Source organism: Trichomycterus rosablanca, chromosome 27 (genome assembly GCF_030014385.1).
Source record: "Trichomycterus rosablanca isolate fTriRos1 chromosome 27, fTriRos1.hap1, whole genome shotgun sequence".
NCBI classification, from domain to species: domain Eukaryota; kingdom Metazoa; phylum Chordata; class Actinopteri; order Siluriformes; family Trichomycteridae; genus Trichomycterus; species Trichomycterus rosablanca.
The window spans coordinates 14,046,953-14,072,951 of record NC_086014.1 but is presented as its reverse complement, the minus strand read 5'-3'; the positions used below and the strand labels follow the sequence as shown (position 1 = coordinate 14,072,951).

The 25,999-nt window shown below is 44.6% G+C and overlaps 1 protein-coding gene across 1 annotated transcript; it reads right to left on the bottom strand.

Moving 5' to 3' along the window:
* Nucleotides 1-438: 438 nt before the first annotated feature.
* Nucleotides 439-25,999, bottom strand: nkd1 (NKD inhibitor of WNT signaling pathway 1). Its single transcript, XM_062989675.1, has 10 exons — nt 25,930-25,999; nt 25,761-25,793; nt 25,412-25,548; nt 6,039-6,096; nt 4,424-4,518; nt 4,092-4,187; nt 3,031-3,178; nt 1,975-2,056; nt 1,349-1,476; nt 439-1,061 (listed from the first exon to the last, which is right to left on the bottom strand). Exons 1-10 carry the CDS (start codon nt 25,952-25,954, stop codon nt 514-516), a joined length of 1,350 nt encoding a protein of 449 aa, XP_062845745.1. The 5' UTR covers nt 25,955-25,999; the 3' UTR covers nt 439-513.

The window sequence follows — 25,999 nt, the reverse complement described above, 5'->3', positions numbered from 1 at the left end:
TTGGGGGCTAATGCATGCTTCTTAATAAGTAAGTACTTTTCGTTTCTGTGGATGCGGCTGGAACTTGCGGCCATTCATGTTGCACATCAAGCTTTCCAGAATGACCAACGCTCGTGCTTGCTTTGTACTGTAGACGGTATGTCACATTTTTCAACAGAAACATTGCAGGAGGCCAAAAGAGACTAAAACTATACATTTTAGCTACATCAGCGTCATCATCTTAATTGTGCAATAAGCAAAAACAATATAGAGCGTGTCTGTGTGCTGAAATATCCGGTCCAGCTTACATTTTGCGTCCGTTCTGTTATTGTACTGTACACAATAGTCACAGTTCCTGCAGGAACCCCAAGAATCGCCTAATTAGGTTCCTAAATAGGTTCCTTATTGAAACACTCACAAACAATCACTCTCACACAGTCGAGCGCTACATCGTGGCCCCTGCTGTCGCACAGTCCGACCTATTCCAGCTCGGCGTGGCTTGGATTTTCACTTCTGGCTGCTTCCAGCTGGGCCTTAAGACTGGTAAAAATGGTGGTAGTGGTAATGGTGCTCGTGATGGTGGTGGTGCTCGTGCCGCTGCACCACTTGTCCCAGGCCACTTTTGTAGAGCACGACACTGGGCAGCTCCTTCACTTGCTCCTTTTCCAGGACTGGCCCAGAGGTCACGAGCGGCACCGCTGCCCGCGCCAGAGGCCCGGCCTTGTGGGCTGACGGGCCCTCTCTGGGTCGCTGCTTGTGTCTGCGGTAGGGCGCTGAGCTCTGGTGAGGTGCTGAGTTTGCGATCGTAGCTGGAGGAGGGGCGGGGGCTCGCTTCATCAGTCTGCCACAGGAGGTCTGGGCCTTGGGGGATCGTAGGCCGTGGGTGTGATGTGCAGAGTCCTGGGCTCTGGGGCGAGGACAAAGGGAATCCTGAGGGGCAGGAGTCTCTGAGATAGTATGTGAGCGACGGTGGTGGTGGACCGCGCCGTTGTGGCCGTTCTCCGGCTCCTGGGAACGGGAACGGAGCTGGTTCGATGGTCGAGAGGCGTGCTCGGGTTTGGGTGCTTCAGTGGTGGGTGCAGCTGAAAAATAAAAAGCATTTTTGATTATTTTTAAGATAAAATGTGTAACTTTTGTCCCCCCTGTGTTCTGTTAGAAGTACAAAATACAAAAACCATCCCCAATTGGCATAGACTATATGGACAAAAGTATTTGGACGCCACAAATTCCCATACACAGACCTACTTCAAAGTCTTGTGAGAAACATCCTCAGCACTCTATTATAATACTGTTTTAATGTCTAAAGGTGTCCAAATACTTTTGGCTATACAGTGTATGAAGACCGCTTCACCTGTGTGCTGTCTCTGACCTGTTCCAAAGCGAGAGGAATAGTTCTCGATGCCAGCCAGGTCCAGATAATGGTTTCTTCTCTCCAGGTTTTCATCCACACATTGTCTCTGGCAGCCCTGCTGTGTGTGATGGTCACTGTGATGGCGCCTACAACACAAAAACAAGCAGGTGCGGTCATGAAAGCCAGGAAAGCAGTGAAATGGTTTTAGATGTTACACAGCAGGGTCCAAGCATTATATATGGAGGTCCTGCTGAAGTCAAAAGCAACTTGGCAATGGTGGGGCTTGAACTGGCGGCCTTATGAATACTAGTCCCGTACCTTAACCGCTGAACCATCACTGTCCTTACTTATTACTCCTTTGGTGGGGTACAAATTTGAATATCATTGTTATTGATCGAATAATGATTATCTGAATCTGCCGACTTCTCTGTGCCCATACAAACCCCTCTAAAATGCCACACCAAAAAAACAGATCTGTGAAGAATCAGGAGCTGCTCTGGTACATCAAGCTACCAGGATATCAAAACACCTCCAGGCTTCGCAAAGGTCCTCCCAGGCACCTCTGAGGATGCATTTCTCAGCTCTTAGTGACCACAACAGCACGTTTTTCATCAGAAGAACAAAGGAAAGGGAAAGTCCGGTACCTCAGAAGGGCTCTGGACTTCTTCTCTGAGCTTCTGGGCTCCTCGATGCACCTTTCCGCCTTCAGTCTGGGGTGAGGCGTGTCTGAGAAGCGAATATTTGAAGAAAGAGAAGGATCGTTATCATAGCATCCTCAGCAACTCACACACACACACACACATGCACGAATGCATGCACACACGCGTACACACACACATGCGTGCACACAGACTCACCAAAAAAGAAACAAAGCTTTGTTCCATGTCATCTACTTTGAAGATTTTTAAAGGGTAAAAACAATGCTTCGTTTATTCTGTTTTTAACTGAGGCTCCAATAAAGCCACACACACACACACATACACACACACAAGCAAGTCTTCATTACTGTGGTGGGTTCTGATTTAGTTGAAGAGTGTTTTCAAAGACTATTCCTTCTCTTTTATTCTCACAACACAGATAAACAGCTCAGATGACTGCTCATAAACACACACTCTTTCTGTCCTCCTTTTATTTCGTTAGTCGTGTGCATGCTGCCACACACACTCCTAAAAGTACATGTCCCAAAATATTTAGAATATTTAAACAGCTCTGCATCTTTAAGGGCTGCATTAAAATGAGATATTTCCACAAGATTTTAGTGTGTGCCTGTGAGAATTTGTGCCTGGTCATAAAGCATTTAATAATAATAAAGATAATAATAATAATGTATATAGTTCCTTTCACATACCCAAGGACCAAGGTATGAAGAAATAAGAGTAATGAGCAATCAGATGTCCAGAGTCCACAGAGGCAAGTCTTGTACATGGGACAGCCAAAAGTCCAGAGCCAGAGGACAGTAAGGATAAAGAAGCTCACTAGGGTAATAGGGGCAAGACAATGAGACTGAGATCTGGCTCGCAATCCACATCCCAGTTTATCCTGAAGGTGTTTAATGGGGTTGAAGAGTCAGGGTTCTGTCCAGGCTCCACAAACAGGTCAAGCCATGTGTTTATGGAGCTTGCATGCTCATGCTCATGCTGAAACAGGAAAGAGTCTTCTGGTTATGATTATTACATACATGCACGTTTCCTTTCCTCTACCTGTATTCATGTGGCTGCTGTTTCTCCATCTGTGGCTGGCGTCGGGTGTGACGGAGAGCTTCACACGGAGAGTTTTGCTGCTGCTGGGTGAATGGTTCACAGAGGCATCCACCACCTCGTAGATGGTGTGCAGCAAACTGGTGATGTCCTGAAACCCGGAGAAAAGCATGAAGCAGATTCATCCGGCTAGCGGTTTTATTCTTGCGTGTGACGTGTTTACACGTGATGATGATGTTAGTAGTTCTGCCAGTCACTAATCTTTTCAAGCCCGGCTTAGTAAAGCTTTGCTCTGGAATTAGACTGTCTGGGGTGCTCGGGTGGCGCAGCGGTAAAACTAGCCCACCAGTGCTGAGGTCTCAAGCTCTTAAATTCGAATCTCAGCTCTGCTATCAGCCGACCAGGCGCTTATACAGACACACAATTCGCCTAGAAGTTATACCACTGCTGACCGGGTGGGGCTGATCACAGATGCCAGTGCACGGCTCTCTGCACACGGTACTGCCGTCTGCGAGACCCCACCCCTGCCAGGTGAAAAGACATGTAACGAGTTGCAGGACAACCCAACAACAGCAGGAACAACAGTTGCATTTAGCCTTCTGGCTGGCCTGTAATTGGGGTATTTCTAATGTGCATAAATTCATTCATTCATTGTCTATTTTACCATCACTTGCAGGTCGCCAGTCAGGGCACACACACACACACACACTCACACACACTTAGGTCAATCTTAGTATTCCCAATTAGCCTGACTGCATGTGTTTGTACTTGTGGGGGGGAACCCGGAGTACCTGGAGGAAACCCACACAGACACAGGGAGAACATGCAAACTCCACACAGAAAGGAATCTCTGGTCGCCTGTATGGGGAATCAAACCCAGGACCTTCTTGTGAGGCAACAGCGCCACCCACTGTGCCATTGCATAGAGTTTATAAAATGATAAATATTTATTTAATCCTGTATCTGATTAAAGCTTTATAGGCTCAAGATTATTTTCTACAAATAAATAGCACAGCTTGTGCTCTCAGCATGTGTGTGTGGTTGTCTCTGTGCTTCAGATTTACCTCTCTTGTGACCTTGCCATTGTTGTCAAAGTCATACAGAGTGAAGGTCCACTCCTGCCGGTTGTCCTCCTCAACTGAAACAGCACACTCCAACTCCTGTTCGAGAAAGATCAATAATAATGAGCATCGATGTTCTAAAATGATCTTTCATCAGATCTTCTCACTGAGAGGAGAACAAACTGCTCCGGAATCTGCCTTGTTGTGCTCAGAGTTGCCTAGATGCAAAATATTGTCCCTGTCAAAACAGATCTGTGAACTATCATCCTGCAGGCTGAACGAAAAGCCTCCACAGACCATATTAGGCCCGAATGAGTGTGGCCTTTTATCATTACCTCAAATTGTAGCTGTTTGGGACCTGTGGATGCAAAGCTCCCTTTTTCCTGCATCTTCTCTTCTGCACTGCACATCTTCTCAGGTGGAAGGGCGACTACGAAAAGGCAAAACAAAGAGGAGACTTACTGACACCGACAGTGAACCCAAACAGGACAAGACCTTTCGACCTTCAGTGAATTCGCATTGCGAGGCCAGTCTTGCACATGGAGAGTCGTGTGCTGATGATGTTCTTCCACTTCTGTACAGGCACCTCGGGCTACTAACCAGGGTCCTTACACAGCATCAAATTCCCCACCCCATTTTTTTTTGTCCGGTCTTTTCCCACCCAGCAGGCACTGTCAATTGTGCTTGCTAGGGGGCACCCAGCCGACTGGTAGCAGAGCCGAGATTCAAACCCGGTCCTGCCTCACCTCTTGATTAGACAGCCGGTTAATTCCATATCCAGACCTACCCAACTAGCATTGCAGTGACCACAGGTTGTAAAGATCTAAGTGGCTGGCTGCACATGTCTCAGAGAAAGCATGTGCTATCCCTTTCACTGCAGGACAGGTCACTGTCATGTGGCACGGAGACACTGTGAGAGGAACTGGCTCTGTCCAAATTAGGGAGAAAACAGGGGGAAATTAAAGGTGATTCTTAGGACCTCCTGATTTTACGTTTCATGCATGAAAACAAATATTGTGCTTAGCTCCAGTTTTGGTGAATGCGCTGCCCGTGCATTCAGATTCATGTTGCAGACGGTGCGCATGGCAGCAACAGATCTAAAACCTCACTAGGAGGAGGCCGCTGCGTCCTGCAGGCTAAATCCTACCCCCCGCTCCCAATCCCCAGGCTTTGAAGTTTCGTTCTTGAACCTTTTGGCCGAGGATCAGTCCGTCTGTTAAACAGAATATCTAATTAATTAAGCAAAGTCAAATCCAAAACTGTGTTTGTTGTGCAAGCCAAAGGCGTCGACAGTCACAACAACGTTCCCCTCATCCACATCCCTCTGTTTCCTCTCTTTTTTTTACTCTTTTGCTGATCAGCTCAGATCAAAGAGGACCTGTCCCGTCCCTCATCAGAAACAAGAGCGTGATAAAAAAGAGAAAATGTGCCAGAAAATGAAAGAACTCGTCCCAGGGAGCTTTTAAAGTTGTTTTGTGGGAAATGGCAGCGGCTTCACGCTTTTGATCAGGACTGGATACTCAAAGGCAACATTGTGAGGCTGGGGCAGGAATCTGACTGGGTGCCAGGCTGCCGTGTTTCATAGATTCTTATCTGCAGGGCTAATGAGAGGCCTGAAGGGTAACGGTAGCCTTACAGACACACACACATGCCAAACTTGTCTGAACTCTGGACCCTGACGACAGAAAGAATCCAGAGATATGTACTGGAAGCGAGTTCGGGAGCGGCTGGCATTGCCGAGCTGTGCTTTATCAGACCACCAACAACGTTTACGCTGCACAGTACAACTCGTATTAATGTGCGTCTGAGGGAAGGTGAATGCATGACCCAAAGCATGTTTTAAAAACAACACTAAGTCTTAATCCTCACCCCATGTAATATCTAGGACGAGACGCTGTGCACCACCTCGCCTTAACATAGGAAAGATAATTATGTGGTGTAAGTACTTACCTTCTAATCGATAGTGATCATCACTAATTCCCTCAGCACAAGGATCCTCCACTGGGTCCTAAAAGAGAAGAGAAAATGATTCAGGTTCTTTCAGTTATGCAAAAAGCACAAACGTAAAATAAAACACTGACTGCAAATCATTTATGCATTCACTGTCTGTTTTACCACCGCTTTATCTTGGTCAGGGTCGAGGTGGGTCAGTGTTTTGTTTTGCTCATTGCTGTATTACACTCTTTTTAATGAATGAAGAAACCTGAGTGACTAGTTGATATGAAACTCTGTGATGTGTTTTATATTTTGATGGGCACTGTACGCTTGCCGGTTATCGGTTAATCGCTGACAAATGACAGGTCAGTTAACGGTTAAACCAAAACCATAGTCCTGAATTGAACATAGCAGGGGGCCAAATCTACCAAGGGGGTCCTGCTATTCTAAAACAATCCTGCCAGATCAATAACTGATGGGAACACTGACAAGTCCTAAAATTACACTAAGCAAGCGAGTGAAAAATGTTTATTTATCATTTTTACATCAGCATATTTAGCATTCTATATTCCAATATACATTGTAATTATGGCCTTCAGTGAAACCACAAGCTGTACCCGTGTCCAGCTGTAACAGAGGTGTCCAACTTAAAGTCTGACACGTTAAACCATCAACGAATTGATTTATAAAGAAAAAAATAATTGCACAACACCAGTGTTGTGCCAGATTAAAATCAACCAGCTGATAGAAAACCTAAACAAAACTACCCAACTCCTTCATTTTAATAATGCTAACTACATTTAATTGTTTAACAAGGGTAAAACTTGTGATCACTTCATAGAACACGACTAGCTAAACCTAAGCCGAACATCTCGGTGCCACCTACGTTCAGCCACAGGGATGAAACAGAGACGTGTAAGGTGATAGTCCATAGCGTGTGAAGCGCATGAGAACTCGTCTGTCACTTCCCATTATAGTGGAAACATATAGCGTGCAGTAACCCTGATGACAGGTACGGCAGCACTTTTTTTTTTTAATTTTATCATCGTTTAACGATGCATATCTTAATCTCAACACGTTTGTACTTATCTTGGTGTTTAGGGGACGTTTTTCCCCTAAACTGTACATCTGTACATCTGTACATGTATATTTTGGAAGATATCTGATAGTAGATGGCTTGCGGGTCGTAAGTTTTAAACGTCCTGCACAGAGATTTATGGTTCAGCATGATGGACCTATTAAACTACACGGAGTGACATCAGCTGGAAAGCCAAAATTGGAACGGCAGCAACCAACGCATTGAACTTATATGTTCTTAAAGTTCGTGTGGTCCCATAATAACACATTTCACATCTCTCCAGGTTTAAATCTAGATTTATGAGTTTATATCTGAATATGATTTGGATAGTTACACATGCTATATGGACTAAAGTATTGGGACACGCATATATAAAGGGAATGACATGCTTCTGACTTTGCAGCAACACTTTAGGGATGATCCAGTGCCCTGCACAGAGCCCTAACCTCTGCCCCACTCAACAGCATTGGAATGAACCGGAACATCAACTGATCTATCAGTGCCCAGCCATACATCTTTTTTCAGAACAGGCACAAATCCCCATATGCAGACACACTTCAAAGTCTTGTGAGAAGCCTACACAGAAGTGTGGCTGTTGTTCCAGCTGAGCAGATCACACAGCGGTCACTCTATTTTAATACCGTTTGTTTTTTAAACGGGCCGTCCGACAAGCTCACGGTCAGGTGTCCAAATACTTGTGGTCGTATAGTGTATACTCCCTTCAGGCTGCATTATTTTCCTCTTTCCTTGAACTTTTTGTTCTTTGTGGGTGGCCGCGGTTGGTATCCCATGACCTCACCGAAACTGTGAGTTTGTATTTGAGCTCTGCTGACCAAGCGAACATCTCGCATGAACTCTTGAGAACTGACCCTTCACACGGGGCACACTTTGGTTCCCTTGCCCTTCGCACAAACCCTCCGTTTTTCTCCTAGAGGAGCGCAAACATTCAGGACGCAGCGGTCAGAGTGCAGCAATGTGAGCTGGGCAGTGAGGAATGTGCTAATTAGTTGTTGTCCAGATGATGGATGGAGGTGCATTATGGGTATGAGTTTGTTTCTCTCGGTTCGTGCTGTGACATACGCACTTCATTGCTTTGCTGCAGTTTGTTGTAGTAAATTGTACTTGTTCTATTCGGTCCCAATCAGTTTGGATATATCCAGATCCCACTCTTGGCTAGCTCATGCCTCACTTAACATGTACACAGAAACACACCAGCACATCGACTAGTTAAATGACTAGCTAAAGCGATTAAGAACACATTGTCCACCCCCTTCTTTCCCCTAATTGGGCATTTCTGTTTCTATAAATATAATATTACAAATCATTTGCTTGCACCACTACCATGCTGGCTGAGGGTCCAAATCTAGCACCCCACCCCCTCCAAAACGCCACCTTCCACCTAAAGATTTGTATAGAAAGCCCCAACACGTACAGAGGATCATACTGATATCTGTATCTGTATTTCTCCACTAGGAGTCAGTGTTGCACAGAGGAAGTCCTCCCTGTTGAGCTTTGTACAATCAATCAGAAGATTGTGGGTTTGAATCACAGCTCTGCCACACAGCCACTGTTGGATCCTTGAGCCAGGCCCTTAAACCTGTCTGATGGCTGACCCTGCGCTCTTTTTTCATGGGTCCATCATAGCATTAAACCCTCCTTGAACTATATTTTTCACCCAAACGTGACCAAATATAGTAGGTCGGCTTAGTTTAGCATAGCCTAGCTTTGTGCAGCTAAGATTAGCATTACCCTCCAAACCTCATGAAGTCTAAACCGAGTTACCAAAACCCACAAACACATTGCAGACGGTTCATGACCGCCGGACGATACCATGTGGTTCGAATCTTCATGTTTTAAACAATAAAATGGTATTTTTAGAACACGGTACATTTCTGTGAGCTGAATGCGTAGATACGCTGGACTGTATTTAGTGTTTTTCTCCTGTGTAGCTGGGTAATAAGAGGGCAGGCAGACGGCTGTCTGCGCGGAGCTCGGTGCCTCGCTTTTCAATGACAGACTAGAGTTTGTGAACGCCGACTGTGGGTCCTTCCCATGTGCTTCTGTCTTAGACTGTAGAACCCTTCAGGCTGACCCCCTGTATAGCACATCCTTCGAGTGGGCTTTGCTGCGTCCCTGTCCCACCGAGCGGGCCCTTAAAGGAGCCGGGTATGTACTCATTAACTGGCATCGGCATATTCATCAGTGCTGACAGTCTATGGACCTTTCACCCCTTCGGGTCAAAGGTTGTGACACACATGCACATCAAAGGAGGAGGAAGAGTCGTCAGGACGGCGGACGGGACGCCGGCAAGTGAGCAGGGCGAAGAGGCAAAGTGGCCAAAATGAGGAAAGAGTGGGCGCGAGACAAGAATACACCCAGGACTGACAGTCCCCACTTACCCATCACTCACTCCCACCTAGGGTCAATCTAGAAAGGTCAATCAACCTTCTGAACACTTTTGGGAGGTGGGAGAAAGCACATCAGACAGACAGCAGTTCAGCACTTTAGCTTGGCACAGACTTGGCACAGATTTCCAGTGGATGCCCTTCCAGTAAGAGAGACAGATAAGCTCCAATTGCCTACAATTAGATTGGGTGAAAATGGCGAGGACAATAATAAATAGAAAAACAAGTTGCTGCTGTTGGGCCCTTGAGCAAGGCCCTTAACCCTTAATTGCTCAGACTATGTACTGCCACAGTACTGTGGATAAAGGCGTCTGCTAAATGGCATAATGTACTGTATATAGTGTTTATATAGCTATTAATTAATTGATGTCTGACTAACGAAGGCTGACTAACGAGGATGAGTGAACACTGATAGTAGAGACTGAGTGACGACGAGTACATCTTTCTTTTTGATTTAGAATTGGCACTCTTTAATACTTCAGAGGTCCTGCCAGCTCTGAGCTGGCAGCACATGCAAGGACAGTGCGGTGCCAAGCGTGTGTGTGTGTGTGTGGTTTGGCCCCCTAGGGTTCGGAACATTACGATGTTAGTGCCATGGAAAACGAGAAAATAAAAAAATATAATCTGTGCTTGACATAAGTCTGTAGACGAAAGCTGGCAGCTGTTTGGAGTGTGTGCACACACACATACACACACACGTCACTTAAGCAGGTGTGTGTGTGTCCACATCAGACCAAAAAACACTTTCACAGCCAAACACAAGTCAGAGATTGAACTTGTTGCTTTATTACTCAAACACTATATTGTCAAAAGTATTGGGACTCTTGAGTCTCATAAGAAACAGGACAGGCACCAAAAGCCCTGACCGAGCACAACCTCAAACTAAAGCTGTTGTTGAGCTACAGGCTCAGTTATCCTGCAAACAGGTGTAGCGTTACGCCCCCCAGAGACGGAAGTGCACGCTCCACCAATTCCTCGGCGGGGAAAGATAAGACTGCGCGTGGTAGCAGAGGGCCTGGTCCCAAAAATCACAAGCTACACTCAACCTTAATAAATAACCTTCTTCTCCTTAATCATCAGATGAAGGGCCTGGTTCCAAATCACAGCCCTTTTTACACCGCCCTTTGTGTCCTTGTACCCGGTAAAGCGAACAGAACAATTTCACCCCTCAGACAAATCCACCCGGTTGAAGCGCCTTTTACATGGCGGCGAGCGTTTTACATCGGTCGCTCGTATGAGATTACCATTACAAACATTTCACTCCGTGTTACTTCATCCACATCAAAGAAACGAGCCGACTGAAGCCTGAGTGCAGCTTTACTGCAGATTTACTGCTGCCCCCGCTCCACGCTACCGTATCGTCTTTCGCGCCCTCCCGCGCCCTCTTCAGGTCACTTCAGGTTAACTTTGACATGATCATCAACTATAATCCTCTTCTTTGTTCCTTTTCCCCAAAAATGTTCCCCCTTTATCAACCAATCTAGTCGTTTCCAGTTCTTGATTGTGTATCTGCTGATGATTGCGCCATGCCTAATCAGATCGATCACCTTATCTGTGGCCACTTTTTATCACCTGCCAGTGTGGGCTTCCCACATAGAGATGTACACACACACTCAGACACGTACAGATGCCTGGACCAATCCCAGAGCTCACATATCACAGCGGCAACAAGAAGAAGCCCCGTCCAACCTTCCCTCCCTCAAACACAACCAGTTGTGTTTGAAATGCTTGAAAAAGCACATTTAAACACGTGTGTATTTTCTATTTACTAACAACAAAGGAAATCCAGTTCTGTTACTACTCCTCCACTAAACAGGTAACCTGCAAAGATAGCACTAAAAGCACAATGTGCAATGAAGAAGATGATAAAAAACAGTTTTAACAGCTTGCTAATATCAGTGTCATCTGTCCAAGAGCAACATGGAACTGAAATGATGTTACCAGTCAATGAAAACAGTCAGTAAAAAACTGGATGAACTGGATATTTTATAATGTTGGAGAAAATTTACTGTGAACACACTGAAGTTCAATAGAAGTTGGACGATGCACAAATATAATGAGCCAAAACACACACATGATTAAAAAAGAAAAGAAATGGATTAAAAACACCAAGTCAAAACTCCAGACCTTAAAGTGATTGAGATGTAGTGGGTTTCACAAACAGGCAGACTGAATAAATAATCACTGCGTGTTGAGTTAAAGCAGACTGTGTTTGTATTTTATTCTGGCTCAGATAAAGCTTAGACCACATTTAATAAGATCTCAAATGTTCTGAAATGTGAAATTCCAGCTATGTTGCTTTTTTGAACTGCAGTAGGTATTTTTGGACGCTAACTGAACATACAGCAAACACTGAAATAGCCTGCTTTCAGTTAGCATCACATTCTGAGGCAACCGGAGCAACATCCAGCTTCAGCGTGAGATCAAAGAGTCAGAGCCGGCGACCTACAAAATTCCACTCGAAGCGAAGCCAAATCCGGCAAAATATCACGGGCGAGGATGAATCGGCGTCCTGAATTAACTTAATCTGATCCGAATAACTCATCAAAGCTAAAACACGATTGCCCACTAGTGCTGGGAGCCCAAGCTCTGCTATCAGCCGGTCGGGCACCTACACAGATCGTCTCGTTGATCGAGCAACATGAGAAAGAGAGAGATGGGGTCTCATTTGGGACAATTGATTAGCAATAATTAGTGATCAATAATTCGATTTCTACAGACTTCTCAGGGACAAAATTATGAAATAATGCATGAAAACAAAAGCTGTAGTGCCACAGCAGACACTGTGTACATCTCTGTCAGTTAACTGGATCAATATTCAAGTGGACAGTTCATGGAACACCAGGCACAACACCTGATATTCCACAATATGCTCTCAGATCGATAAAAATGAGGGTACGAGAGGTTGCAGGACGACCTGAAATAAGCAAAAACAACAGTTATAGAGCCAACAAATAGCAATAAAATCTCCCTCTGCTATCACAAATATGCTAACACTCGCATACAAGACTTTAGACGAATTAGAATGGTCAAACAAAACACCACATTAGCAAATTAATAATCAATTATGGGTCATTTCTATCCTAATGGGAATAGTTTCTTTTAGGATGAAAATGCCCCCCATTCACTGGGCACTCATGGTCATTTTACATTTTCATTTTCATGGCATTTAGCAGACGCCTTTATCTAAAACCACATTAAACTGTAATCAATTACAAGATGAAGAACCTTAACTAACAGCCCAACAGTGGAAACTTGGTCGTGATGGGGCTTGAACTAGCAACCTTCTAGTACAGTGACCACAGCCCAACCACTGGTCAGTGAATCCTCCCAGTGAGACTTCAGAACTCGTGGATGGGTTTGAATTTGAGACTCGGACTGTTACTTATAATAAAAACAGCGCTGGCTCCGTCAAATCCCTGGAGGATGGAAACATTTCTGGCATTGCTAGCGAAACTAGAGAAAACGTGAATCCGCTGGTGCCTCTAAGCTCCAAGAATGACAGCGCGGGTTTGGGCACATACAGTAAGTCAGCAGGGCAGCTAAAGCTCGAGGTGGCAGATACTCATATATAGCCTGGAATGTCGTGCATATTCCATACGCATACTGTACATGCCACAAATCCCTGTACAGCATGTTTCTAAATCCAGAACCGCCGGTGAAGGACTGAGCTGTGTTTGCGTGTAAGTGTACGCCGAGCTGCCATGGCGGAGAATCAGAACCTGAGATGTGCACCGTGAACAGGAAAAGGAATTCTAATTGGTCAACCCACGCCGTATCACTCAACGCTGCTAATTTATACCTAAGAACGTCTAAAAACAGCAAAGCAAATCAGCCATAACTACACTGTATGGCCGAAGAGGCGCTGCTGATTACTAACAGGTGTATTAAATCATGTATATTGAATAAACGATATGCTTAACCTTTTGGCTGAGAAAGTAGCTTTACTTCTCCAGTATGAGGACCATAAAGACACGAGCTGACGAGGATGATGTGAAGGAACTCTAGTGGCCTGCACAGAGCCCCAACCTCATCCCAACTGAACATCTCTGGGATTAACTGGAACTGGATCATCCCAGTGCATCCCAGTGTCACTGCCTATCCTCAGAAATGCTCTGTTGATTAAATCTGGATCGACTGGACCACACACATTCCAGAACCTTGAAGAAAGGCTTTGCAGAAGAACCTTAAAAACTTAAAAAGCTATTTCTGCATTAGAGATCTTGAATTCTGTTTGAGAGGCAGTGAGGCCTGTTGAGTTAGTGAACTTTTACCCAAGCAGTACGATGATTTTATGGCCCCTGAGGCTTTAATAGCTCTTACACAACACACACCTCACTTCACACCTTTAATGTATAACCACGGTCACCTTTATCAGACGTGGTTTATCACAAGGGTGCTTGTGCATGTGCCGAGGGGAATAAAAACTGGTATGACGTAAAGCAAAAGCTCAAGGGTCTCTTAGATCCTCTTATTTCATCTGGAAATAAAAAAATCAAGCTAACACAAGCTGCTATTTCAACTTGGTTTCACCAGTCTAGACTTATTTAGGCTTTATTTTGGGGATGTCGAGCTGTTAAAAAGCTGATAGGATTAAATTCTCATCTAATATGTCCTGGTACATTCACTGCATTTGTGTCTCCTTTGATGACATTTAATGCCCAGGGTCTGTTTTTAAGAATGCAGAACCATTTCATGATGCTCCCACTTTCAAACTCCTTACTGTTATCGGAATCATACGTGAAGCCTTTCTGCCTCCGATCAGGATAAGCTCAATTTTGACAAGCAGTTTTAGCTTTTTTGCATTGGAGGCGGCACGGTGGTGCAGTGGATAGCACTGTCGCCTCACAGCAAACAAGGACTGGTTTTGACTCCTTGGCCGGGCAGACAAGTCCAAAGTGTGTGTTTGTGTCTGCCTGTAATAGACCTGTTTCCTGCCTTTCGCCCAACGAATCAGTCCCACTGAGACCCTGACCAGGATAAAGTGGTTGCAAAACAGTAGATAAAAAGTTCAATTGATTTCCAGTCATCCTCCAACTCTTCCTGTGATACTGTTGGCTTCTCATTTACCTTTCGAACCATCATTCTGAGTGCTCGTATTGGAACGTTTTGTCACTGGGGACGAATAGTGGTTTCTACTGTGTTTCATGTGAACTGGACACTTAAAGTGTATTAAATAACAAAAACAAAAGTGGTTAAATAGTTCCTGTGTGTCACAGTGAGGAGGTTGAGCAGTTGAAGAACGAATGCTCATATAAGTGAGTGTGTGTGTGTGTGTGTGTGTGTGTGTCTCAGCTGTTGATCCCGATGGCTTGCAGAACACATTCCCTCTACAACTTTGATCTCTGGAGCACATCCGAGCAGCAGAGACTCAATGCACCACACACACACACACACACACTTTCTGTCGTGGCTTCTCTTTAGCCAGGCACGACTCGGGCCCCGCCATACCATACATTCCGAACCCCTATTTTTACACACACAGTCACGTACAAAGTCACAGTCGAGTCCGAGTCTCTCACCATAATACTGACTCACCAAGCCAAAAACACACGCAGGCATTTATTACAACTGTGTGTGTGTGTGTGTGTGTGTGTGTGTGTGTGTTACAAAACACATGTACGACAAACACAGAACTGAAAACACAACCTCACAAATCCACACACTACACTAGACTATCACTTCAGGCTACCGATATATAAGCTAAAAACTGCTGAAGTCCAAAGTTGCAGGTCAACCCGACTGCATCAGGAACAGCAATTCAACAGAAAGCGATCATCTCTATATTTCTGCACCACCTCACCCCTCGGCTTTAAAAAGGTGTTGTTCTAGCTAAATGATCACACAGACGTCACTATTTTAATAGTGTTTGGTTTTTAAATGGGACGTCCGACAAGCTCATGGTCCAAACATCTTTGGCCATATAGGGAACATTTCAGTACCTCCAATTCTGTGTGTAAGTATTTTAAGTGTGTGAGTTATTTTGACTTAAGTTTGGAGCTTAGAACCTCCAACTAGGGAAAAAAACCCAAGGAAAAACGTGGGATTCCTTCTATGACGTGAAGTCAGCGTGGTGGTTCACAGCATTAAATCACACAAACACCCTCGGCTCTCACCCCTCTCCTCACCCTTCCCCTCTCCTCTCCACCCCCTTCCTGGCCTTGTCACCCTCACCTCTCCTGCCCTCCCCTTTTCCTGCCCTCTCATGAGAAACTCTGTGAGGCCCCGGCTCCGAGCGGGTGCTTGCGGTCTCCTCCCCGGGGGCTTTCTTCTCCTCCTCTTTCACAAAAGCAAAACAACGGCCGGGCTCTCTCCGTCTCCATCACATTCTCTCTCTCTTTCTATCGCGCTCGCTCCTGCCTGCCTCCAATCTCTCTCTCGCAAACACCCAGGTCCCAGGGGGGCGCCGGGAAACAATCACACGGACTCAGAAGTGGATCTGGGGCTCTTTGATGAGCGTCGACTTTAAGGAAATATGTAAAAACTAAGCACATAAAGGACAGACGATGAACATTCAATAAAGAGGCTGTACAGGGGAGCGCACGTGAGACCCCGTCGACTTCAGAAAGGGAACAGGGAAGAAAGGGAAGAGAACGAGAAAGAGGAAGCGGAGGTGACAATAAGACAACTGGCGTCGGGAAGCAAAAGACAGGCGTGAGACAAAAGCACTCAATTCCTAAAAAAATGAGAGACAGGAGACGAGCGAGCGAGACTAAAAAGAGAAGGATGGAACGGAGAGGGACTCAGAGGAAGGTGTCTAACTCTGAGCCTTCAGTCAAGCTAGTTCAGAATGATTTACATACAAGTGACAAAAAAGATCTTTTAAAAAAGCGCCCTGATAAAAAAATAAGAATAAGAACTATCGTCACTCTTTGTTGATCAATTCTTTCATTTTTTTTCAACCAATCCAGTCGTGTCTCTGTGTTTTGTCACTGTCGCCACACCCAACCTCGTTCGGAGAGGGTCGAGGCTGTCAGACGCCCCCTCAGACACTCGTGCAGCCCAACACACACACACACATTTTTTTTTGTCCCAACTTGGATATACTCAACGTTCCTTGTGCACCCTGGCAAACCTCATTAGACCTTCCCTCCATCAGGCCTTTAGACTAAGCCCTAGACGAGTTGGGTCTATTAAGCGCCTGGTCTGGCTGGTAGCTGCTGCCAAACAGTGTCATGTGATCCCTTTGCCACATTACTCTCTTGGACCCAACTACCCGGGACGACATATAAAGAAAAGAGGAAGCGCTGACGCTGATGAAGTGCTGGAGATGTTCTGTCAGGCGCCGTAATAACTCAGAACGTTCGATAAAAGCTGGAAAATCCAGCAGCTCCGAGATTGGTGAGATTTTCTCACAACTCATCAAAGAGCAGAGGGAGGAGCGAGAGGGTCGGGGGTCCTCAGGGTCCCGTGCCTCTCACACATGCACCATGAAGACCAGCGGGAGCAGCTGGAGACCTCAGACACCAACACCCACTAAAAATACTGATCTTCCACCTGCCTGCCGAGCTCAGGCTAATCAATCATGCACGCGCACGCACACACACACAAACACACATGCACACTGACTGCCAAGCTTTCCTGAGTAAAAAGAATCCTGTTCATAGTTTGTTTGTATATGTAGTGATATACTAAGTAGCCATAACTATTTGAATACCCTTCCTAATTACTGACTTCAGGTGTTTTAGCCACACCCACTGCTAACAGGTGTACGCAACCAAATATAGAAGATAAAAGGAATAAAGAAACTGGAAAAACCTTGAATTTAATATATAATCTCCTTTATATAACTAATTTATACACACTGTTGTGGCTGATTTAAAAGGGGTGTCCCAATACTTACATTTACATTATTGTAATTTAGTAGACGCCATTATCCAAAGTGACTTACAGTACTGTGTAAATATATAGTCTAAGCAATTGAGGGTTAAGGGCCTTGCTCAAGGACCCAAAAGTGGCAACCTGGCAGTGGTGGGGCTTAAACCAGAGACCTTTAGATTACTAGTCCAGTACCTTAATCAGTAGGCTACAACTACCCTACGAAGCATCCTGGAATGCAATACATATAGTGTCCATATATTGTGTATATTGTATAAGTCCAGTTTTCTCAGAAATTTGACATACTGGCCGATGGGTCTGAGAATATATATGTATATATGTATAATCCTCAGACTCATCAGTCATATAATTTATAATGTCCAGCTGGCATTGTGGTACTAACAGAATGCCGGATCATGAACTGAAGGTGGTGCTTCGTATACGGGGTGGGCCTGTGAGAGGGGGTCACTTCCACAGGCCCGAGTCATCGCCCAGCCATCATGAGTCTCGACTTCAAACACATTCCTGACCCTGACTCCCCATTGTCCTTCTCATATAGCCCTGGTTTTATAACTGCCCCCTCTAAAACCATCACACACATACACACTGTTGGACCACAGTTGCCAGGTTTCCGCCACACGCAGTGAGTCTACACACACTACTACACGCAGATTTTTGTGGTTTTTGAAGGACAAAACACTTGACAGAACACAGCATCAAAATACAAACGACCCAGCCAGCTGAGACCCGGATACGGATGTGCTTCACAGACACGAATGGTTGCGTCTGGGGAGGGAAGGTCGGATAAGGTATCGTCGACGCAAGCAGCGAAGAACACTTTGAGTACAGCACGTTCCTCTGTGTGTGTATCTGCTCTGTGGTGCTGTACTGGTGGGCAAAGACTGCAAAGACTGTCTTCGGACTGTAGGACCCACCACCTTGCAACATGCAGGAGTTGAAGGACATACCTGTAATGACCTGGTACCAGATACCACAGGACTCCTTCGGATGTGTTTGTGGCTCAGAGCTGTTTTGACATATTAAGCAGGTGGTGCTAATGTTGTGGCTCACTGGTGTATGTCTTGTTGCTTTTTATCATACATTTGGTCATAGCAGGCACAGGTAAAATGCCGGTCCTGGTTAAAACGTGGCCGATAAGGAACATTTCTGGTGCAACGGTGGCATAAAACCGGGAAAGAACCAAACAAAGTCAAGAAAAGTCCATGAATAAACACACACCCAACCGTACAAGTGACATCATTGTTATAACATGTTCATACTTAAAGATCAAGTATGTTCCCAATTGTCTGACTAAAAAACAATGCTAATGAACAAAGGAGTCACAAAAACCCAGACAGTTTAAGAAGCCAGAACATTTCGCCGTCAGCGTGCACTGCTGCCAACTGCAACACACGATTATTAATGATCTGCTAAACTCCAAACTAACCGAAAGCTTCCAAATAAATATTTACGATCAGACGCACGCCTCGCTTCCTTTTGTTCTTTCTCCCACAATGCTGTGAAAATCATTAGGCGTACATAGCTTAATGATTTATGTGAACACACACACACACACACACACATTGTGCTGAATCCAAATTGTTCAAACAGTCCAAGTCTTTCAGCGGGGATCTTCGCACCGCCGTGCCAAATCACTTCAAACCATCTGGTAAACGTGCACATGTTCCTCAAGGCCTGACCGATGTTCTCCCAAAGTTCTTCTAATGTTTCCAACCCCCTCGTTAGAAGCAGGAGCTGATCAGATAGCTGGAGACAACCGGCAGGGCTTCGTATGCAACTTTTATTGTGCTGTAACATATTGTTCATTATTATTGCAACATTGGTGCAGTAACTGTGTAGGATCTGTGGATCAGAGGTTCGAATCCCGGCAGTGGTATTAGGCACTCGGGATCTGCATGGACATGATTAGCTAAAGTCTGAGGTGCGCAACAGGAGGGGCATCTGGTGTAAAAACTGTGCTGGTATGTGGACCAGATCCGCTGATGTGACCCCCTATATATACAGGAACAGCCGAAATTAAGCACAGAATTACTAATCTTTCATGCTGGAGCTGCTCCGGTTAACTTTATGTGCTATAATTGCACAGTAAAGAGGAGCAACGACATCAGCATCAGCAATGACTGCCTTTAAAAGCATTGAGATTTTGGTTCCCATAATAAAGAACAGCAGCACTGGACTCAGAGCAGGGCAGCACGTTTTATCTACTGGTGGCCGGACAGACTTAGTTTTATAAGGCAATGCAACAGCATGCAGGTATATTTCCGAGAAATGTGTTAACAGGTAACAGTGTAGAAAGTAATAAAAAAAACAAGCCAATTCTCATCAGATAACATTGATGTCGTACGCTTTCAAAGCTTTTGTAGCTACACAGAAATAAATCCTTACAGTCATGTTCCAAAATCAAATGGAAATACTTTTGAGGGGTATAAAGGAGGCCAAACTCTATTAATGCCTCCAATTTTGGAATAAGACACGATGATTAATGGTTAAAATGTTGAATTGTGTCACGTCCGGAGTTGTTTTGAATGCGTTTCCATTAAAAATCTATCATGCGATATGACCGGAATTGTTTTCATCTGAAGTCGTACTGATGGGGCTGTGAAAGCATCTAAAATCACGCCGGGCTAATAAAAACACTTCAGCGCTATCTAATCTCGCCGAGGAACAATAAACGCACGACGCCAAAACTTATCGTCTTTGTTTTATGGAAGCTGGCCTTGTCTCGGCGTGTTTATCAAAAGCGCTTCTGAAGAACAAAGACGTCCACGGAGGACTTTCATCTCTCTGCTGCAGATACGCTTTGAGCAACGTGTCTACATTCTTTGCGCTGTTTTCTTTCTCCTTCTACTCTGAGAAGTCTTGCTGACTTTCAGCCTGTTTTTCTGCCCTCCTCGTGCCAGCTGAAGCCGCTCCAAATAAACTCGGCGGGCATCGAATGACCTTCCACACCAGCGGTCGTAAAGCAGGGCTGCACTCGGTCTCTCTGTGTTCCCCGGAGGTTCATGGGAATGAGCTCGGTTTACTTCTCGACAATTATGTGATGAACGTAAACATGAGAATTCTGCTAAGATCAGAAAATAGTTTAACGTGTTATGATGTGTGGATTAGCATCCTAACCATCTATAATGAATAGGACGAGAGTTGGCGTCTCTCTCGCACAACTTGAAAGCAGCAAGAACAACAGAAAAACAGAGAACAATAAGCAATTAACTGCACCGCCATCGGCTCTATTGTTACACCCCACATGTAGCAGTTCTGCTATTGGGAAAAATTTGCACAGGAGCGAGTGTTAAGACGTTTAAATGCACATTATTATGTTTACATTTTATACGTTGGTCATTAAAGAGTCGTACTGTAATCTGACACTGAGCACACACGATATTGTCAAGTGTCAAACTCAAAAGATATTTTTCAATTATTTTAAATAACATGACAACTAAGTCTGTATGGGGAGAAACTATGGCCAAAACAGGGATCCTTGTTGCTGGTGTAAAAGCGGCCTCTCCTGGCCAGTTGAGGCGCCTGTACTGGGGGGCGGCGGATCACGGATGGCAGTGCGTGGCACTCCAAATGCAATGCTGCCAGGTAAAAAGAAGCGATCGGCTGTCAGGGTGTCTGAAAAGGTGCATAACAGCTCAGGGTTGAAGGTGGTGGCAGCAAAGGAAAAAATATACATTCCAATGGTCTGTCATTGAACTGGGTGCGAAAATGGAAGAAATGTAACCTGTGTATGCAGGTTCATCCCAAAACAGAAGCAGAAGTGCAGTTTTAAAATACACAACATGCTCCCTGTTTAGCATTTCCACCAGATTTCAGTAGACTGCCCAAAAGAGGCGGGTGAATGTTTGCACGCGGCTTTAAGAAAACCCAGCGAAGTGGCCGCCTCTGCTGCTTTTTCAAGTGAACTTTTTAAGAGTGGCCTGCAAATACCCCCCCCCCCCCCCCCCCCCCTTCCCCATCCCCCCTCGCTCCTTCAAAAACTCTATTGAGGCTCGGCAGCTCCCGACCCAAAAAGAGGCTTATTCCTCCTCAGAAGTGCTTCCAGAGCGTTTCTGCTTCCCTCAGACAGCCACATTCTTATGTGTTTACCAGGATGCCGAATCACAGACAGACTCGCGCTCCCCTCCCTTCCCTCCTCGGTGGCTTTGACAATGCCGTCCTGTCACCAGCCCGTCATGCTTTCAAGCCCGCCGCGATCCATCGCTTCCACGGAGCCCTGCGTCTGTTCCGACGCCTTTTTATCCTCAAACAAACTGTTTTACCCCTCGCGCTCGTCAGGCGGAATAAAATCAGCTCCACCTTTCGTCTGAACACGGGAGCATTTTCACTCGTGAGCGGAGAACAGCCTTGAGTACATCTCACAGCTTTCCTTAGATTTTGTCTTTCATCCTTTATTATTTTAGGCAAAACATGATGTTGAGTCAGATATGAATGGACCTTGACCTTTTAAAAACTCAATATAATTTAGAGATAGAAAAAGAAACGAAATGCATTTATTTGACACATTCGTATACACGTGTACAGTGTAATATAATTCTAGTCCTCTTGAGAGACTAAATGAAAAACGCTATGAGGTTTCAGCTGAAACTATCTTTTGAATAGAATGGTGAGTAGAATGGTGCAGCTACTATGATAGCCCACCACAGCTTAAGTTCTGGGATTGAATTTTAGCGTCGCTATCGGCCGGCCGGGCATCCACACAGACATAACAGGCTATGTCTGTTGGCCCAAGCCCTGCAACCAATCTACTCGCACAGAGTGCCAATTATACAGTGACATTATTGGGGGGTACGGATCAACTTTATTGCTTTCTGAGTTTCTAAATCAGATGGTGTCAACGAATATGGATGAATGCTAACATCAGCCAGTTTCACATACAGTTTTGCCTAAATTTACATTTAGCTAACTAACAAACCCCTAAACTGTTGTTTTTACCTCTTCTTTGTAAGATGGGGCGGACAAAGCATTAATTAGGAGGACCCCCCTGTAATTCAAACCCCTGTCATTCGAACCATGTAACCAGTGTTTCCTGCCCAGAATAAAACAGTTGATGATAATAAATGAACACTACAGCTAAAAAAAGCTGTCGACCTGCTATACTGTTTATAAGAACAGAAAGGTCACCAGAGCTGTGATGTAAACCATCACGACACAGCGGATCATTTAAAAAGACCCGAGCTGCTCTATAATTTCCATGGGAAAAATATGATGATGCAGCAGAAGAGTCAAGATTACACGTTTATAAGTAAAAAGCAGAAAAGTTCAGATGTGCGAATGTAATTTTATATGTGATATATACCGCTATCATGATATACAATTATATATACTGTAATAAAGGCTTTTAGCTGTAATTACCACGTTCAGAAACTTTAAATTACCTCTCACCTTTAATTATTCTCCAGGATTCGTCTGACTGCTTTCATCAAAATAATAAAATATTGGAATAAACGCTGCAGCTGGGTTAAATCTTCTGGAGTTTTGTAAAACTCAACCACATGTATTCACTTCTATCATTTGAAGAAAAAAGGTTTCTTAAGCGTTCTAAACGTCGCCCTTCACCCCTTATGCAACCGGCATTCCTACATAAAAATGAGGGTTACAGAAAAACATTCTTCATATTTCCTCATTTCAGAAACACTTTAATCCGAAGAGCTTTGTAACTGAGACGGGATACAGACTAAGCAGCTGTGGGTTAATGACCCTGCTCAAGGGTCCAACAGTGTGTCAGCTCTCTGATGAACAGCCACCGAGCCATCAATACCAATCAATGCTTCACAGTAAAGCCATGGAAGAACTTTTATCAACATGTAAGATATTACAACAATCGTGACCGAGTACAATTTGAGCAATTTAGGGTTGAAAGTGTTGCTCAGAGGTCCAACAGTGACATCCTGGTGGTGAGAACCTTCTGCTTACTAGTCTAGCTCCTGTATATATGGGTCACCACAGCGGATCTGATATCCTCATACCAGTCTAGGCACCAGCACTAAGAGCGCACTGACAAGTGCACCGCCCAATGGCTAGCCTGTTTTGGGCAATTCCCCACTCTTGACATAAGCCGATCAATCATGTCCATGCAGATGCCCAACCGACCGAGAACACTGTTTAGATTCAAACCCCAGATCCCTGAATGTCAGCGGTAGTGGGTTTGCGTACTTAACCGACAAGAAAATGAGCTTGTTGAAACCATTTGATCCAAACGTTTATCAAAACTACACTAAACAACACATGTCCGACACATGCTGTGTGTTGTGTTTACATGACTTCAAAGAGTCACATTTTTGACACGCCATGCAAGAACCCTACATTCCTCAATACAAACATGTCAGACTCTCAAGCAAAACTAGAACCGCTGTGTGCCAATGCACCGTTTACAAGTTAAGATGGTGCCACGCAAAATCCATACAGAGTCCAAACAACAGCGATCAGAAGGAAACTTCTTAGTCACCCAAAACCAGAACTGATCAAGGATCACAAACTGTTGATTCATTAAGAAAGTAAATGTTTCTTTCCCGGTACGTCTATTTCTAGAGCACACAGGACGTAGCTGAATAAAACTTTCATGACAACGTTTGAAATGCAGAATCCAGAATCCAGTCGGTGCTTGTTTTCATCTCCTCTCATCTTTTTCCTTTGAGGCAAAAATGATGCACGTCAAGTGCAGCCACACTCTTTAAAAAAAACCTCTCAACCACGTTTCCACGTCCATCAATGTAAAGAACCAACACAAAACACGGATCAGCTCTACCTCGGGCTTCAAAGAGAGCATTTGCAATTGTACAGAGCCCGCTGGCAGGCACTTTATAAACCATTCATTAGCCAGTGCGTGGATTCAAAACTTCTGCCATTCGCCGCTCAACAAAACAGTCCTGGCTTTGTAGTTCGGCTCGGGCAGCAAAACAAAGCACCTTTATTGTGTGGTGCCAGCTTGCTGTGCGATACACGCTCGCTATTGTTCCTAATTATCCCAAGCACAATGCCAAGAAGCACAGGAACCCATTAAGGGGAAACGGGGTGGTCTTCGGAGCGGCCAAGTCGCAAAATGGCAAAGCAGGAAACAATTAGGAATTAAGGCAGGAATATTTGGGCCGGATCACTAAGCACGGCCACGGAGTGAGATATTAACCCGTTCGTTCATGGTGTCCATGATCCAAATCCAAATATAATCCAAAGTGGCTGTTAATGACAAGGATGCAGCTTATGTATCTAATATAACAGACAGACAGACTCTGCTAAACAAAACCAAAACTCTATAAATGTGGATGTGACAGACCTAGTTTCTAAAAGTTACTTTTTGTAAGTTGAGATACAACTGCTATACTCTCTTTAGTTATGTTGCAAGGAACATGTAGGTCATCTACACTTAACTAAATTGGTTTAGGCAAACTAACAATCCAAAAGAAACAAATGTGTAAAGATATCTATTTATTTAAGCGGCCACACACACACCGCACATTCACATGTTGGCAGACTTCAAGGAATCTGATTAAGCCAGCTGAATTTTGGCACAGGAGTGTGGTTAGTTAGCACATGACCTTTATATATCCTCCACTCTTAGACTGTTTCTCACACCTATTTACCTCTTGGAGCAATTTAGAATAGGCAATCCACATTCTGCATGTTTTTGGAACATTTACCAGTGTTGTGGTGCACTGCTACACCAATGTGCTGCTTTAACTAATTACTAATGAATGGTTTATTAAGTTGTGCTAGTTGTGATTCTTGGGAACCGAGTCATTCTGACTCTGCATGATAGTGACACAGTGATGTCATGGGTCCAAATTCCTATAGATGTTCTGCAAGCAATTTAAGAACCAATAATAGCACTTTCTCTTTACCAAAGTCCTGTCTGAGATGAACTAATATGAACTAATATTCAGGTATGAGTGCTCAGCTTTAATAATAAACAATGAGAAATAAAAGGGTTTCCCACTTTCTGTCTGATTTCCAGGAGCGCCAGAATTCAGAAAGCAGATAAAACTGGTGCAAACAAACAATTCCTTGAGCTGAAAGCATGTGAACACTTTATAACACGTTTGTAAACAGCATAGGGGTAAAGTACTCACCCTGGCATTCGGTCCGCAGCTCGTTTTCTGCTGGCACTCCTGTTCCAGGCGTGTGCCAGCGCAGTAATACTTCTGTTTAATCAGCCAGTCGTCCAGTCCTTTCCTCGCCAGACAGGCATTCACTACAAAACTGTCCCCTACAAACACCGAGAACACTGGTTCAGATGTTTACTCACTATAAGAAGCACTTATTTCTGAAAGTGTTCATGGTGTAAAGTACAGAACCATGCAGCATTGTTTCGCAAGCACTGGCACAAAAGCGCACGATCAGTACTAAACTAAACCAAACCAGCAGCACATTCAGTTCGATTTATTCCTATTTGCCGTTAAATGAGTGAATTAAACTCACCTTCTGGACTTTCTCTGGCTTTACACACTGCAGCTTCGCGCAGATTCAGCAGCGGAAACACAGCGGAGAAATCAGAATTAGTTCAAAGAACCGCAAACACGCGCTTCATCCAAAAAGCCATTAAAAACACACCGAATAAACGAGAGGAATGAGAATTCTTAGCTCCTACCGTGCTTGGAATGAAGTTTCCCCATCTCTCCACCTCAGTCTGCGATAATAAAACATCAGCACGAATATTA

Excerpts from the sequence above, each read along its gene's own strand:
- nkd1 (XM_062989675.1), bottom strand. The coding sequence starts at position 25,954 with ATGGGGAAACTTCATTCCAAGCACG. Across the intron at positions 25,794-25,929 it reads GAAACTTCATTCCAAGCACG|CTGCAGTGTGTAAAGCCAGA; the intron begins GTAGGAGCTAAG and ends ATCTGCGCGAAG. Across the intron at positions 2,057-3,030 it reads CAGCAGCCACATGAATACAG|ACACGCCTCACCCCAGACTG; the intron begins GTAGAGGAAAGG and ends TTCGCTTCTCAG.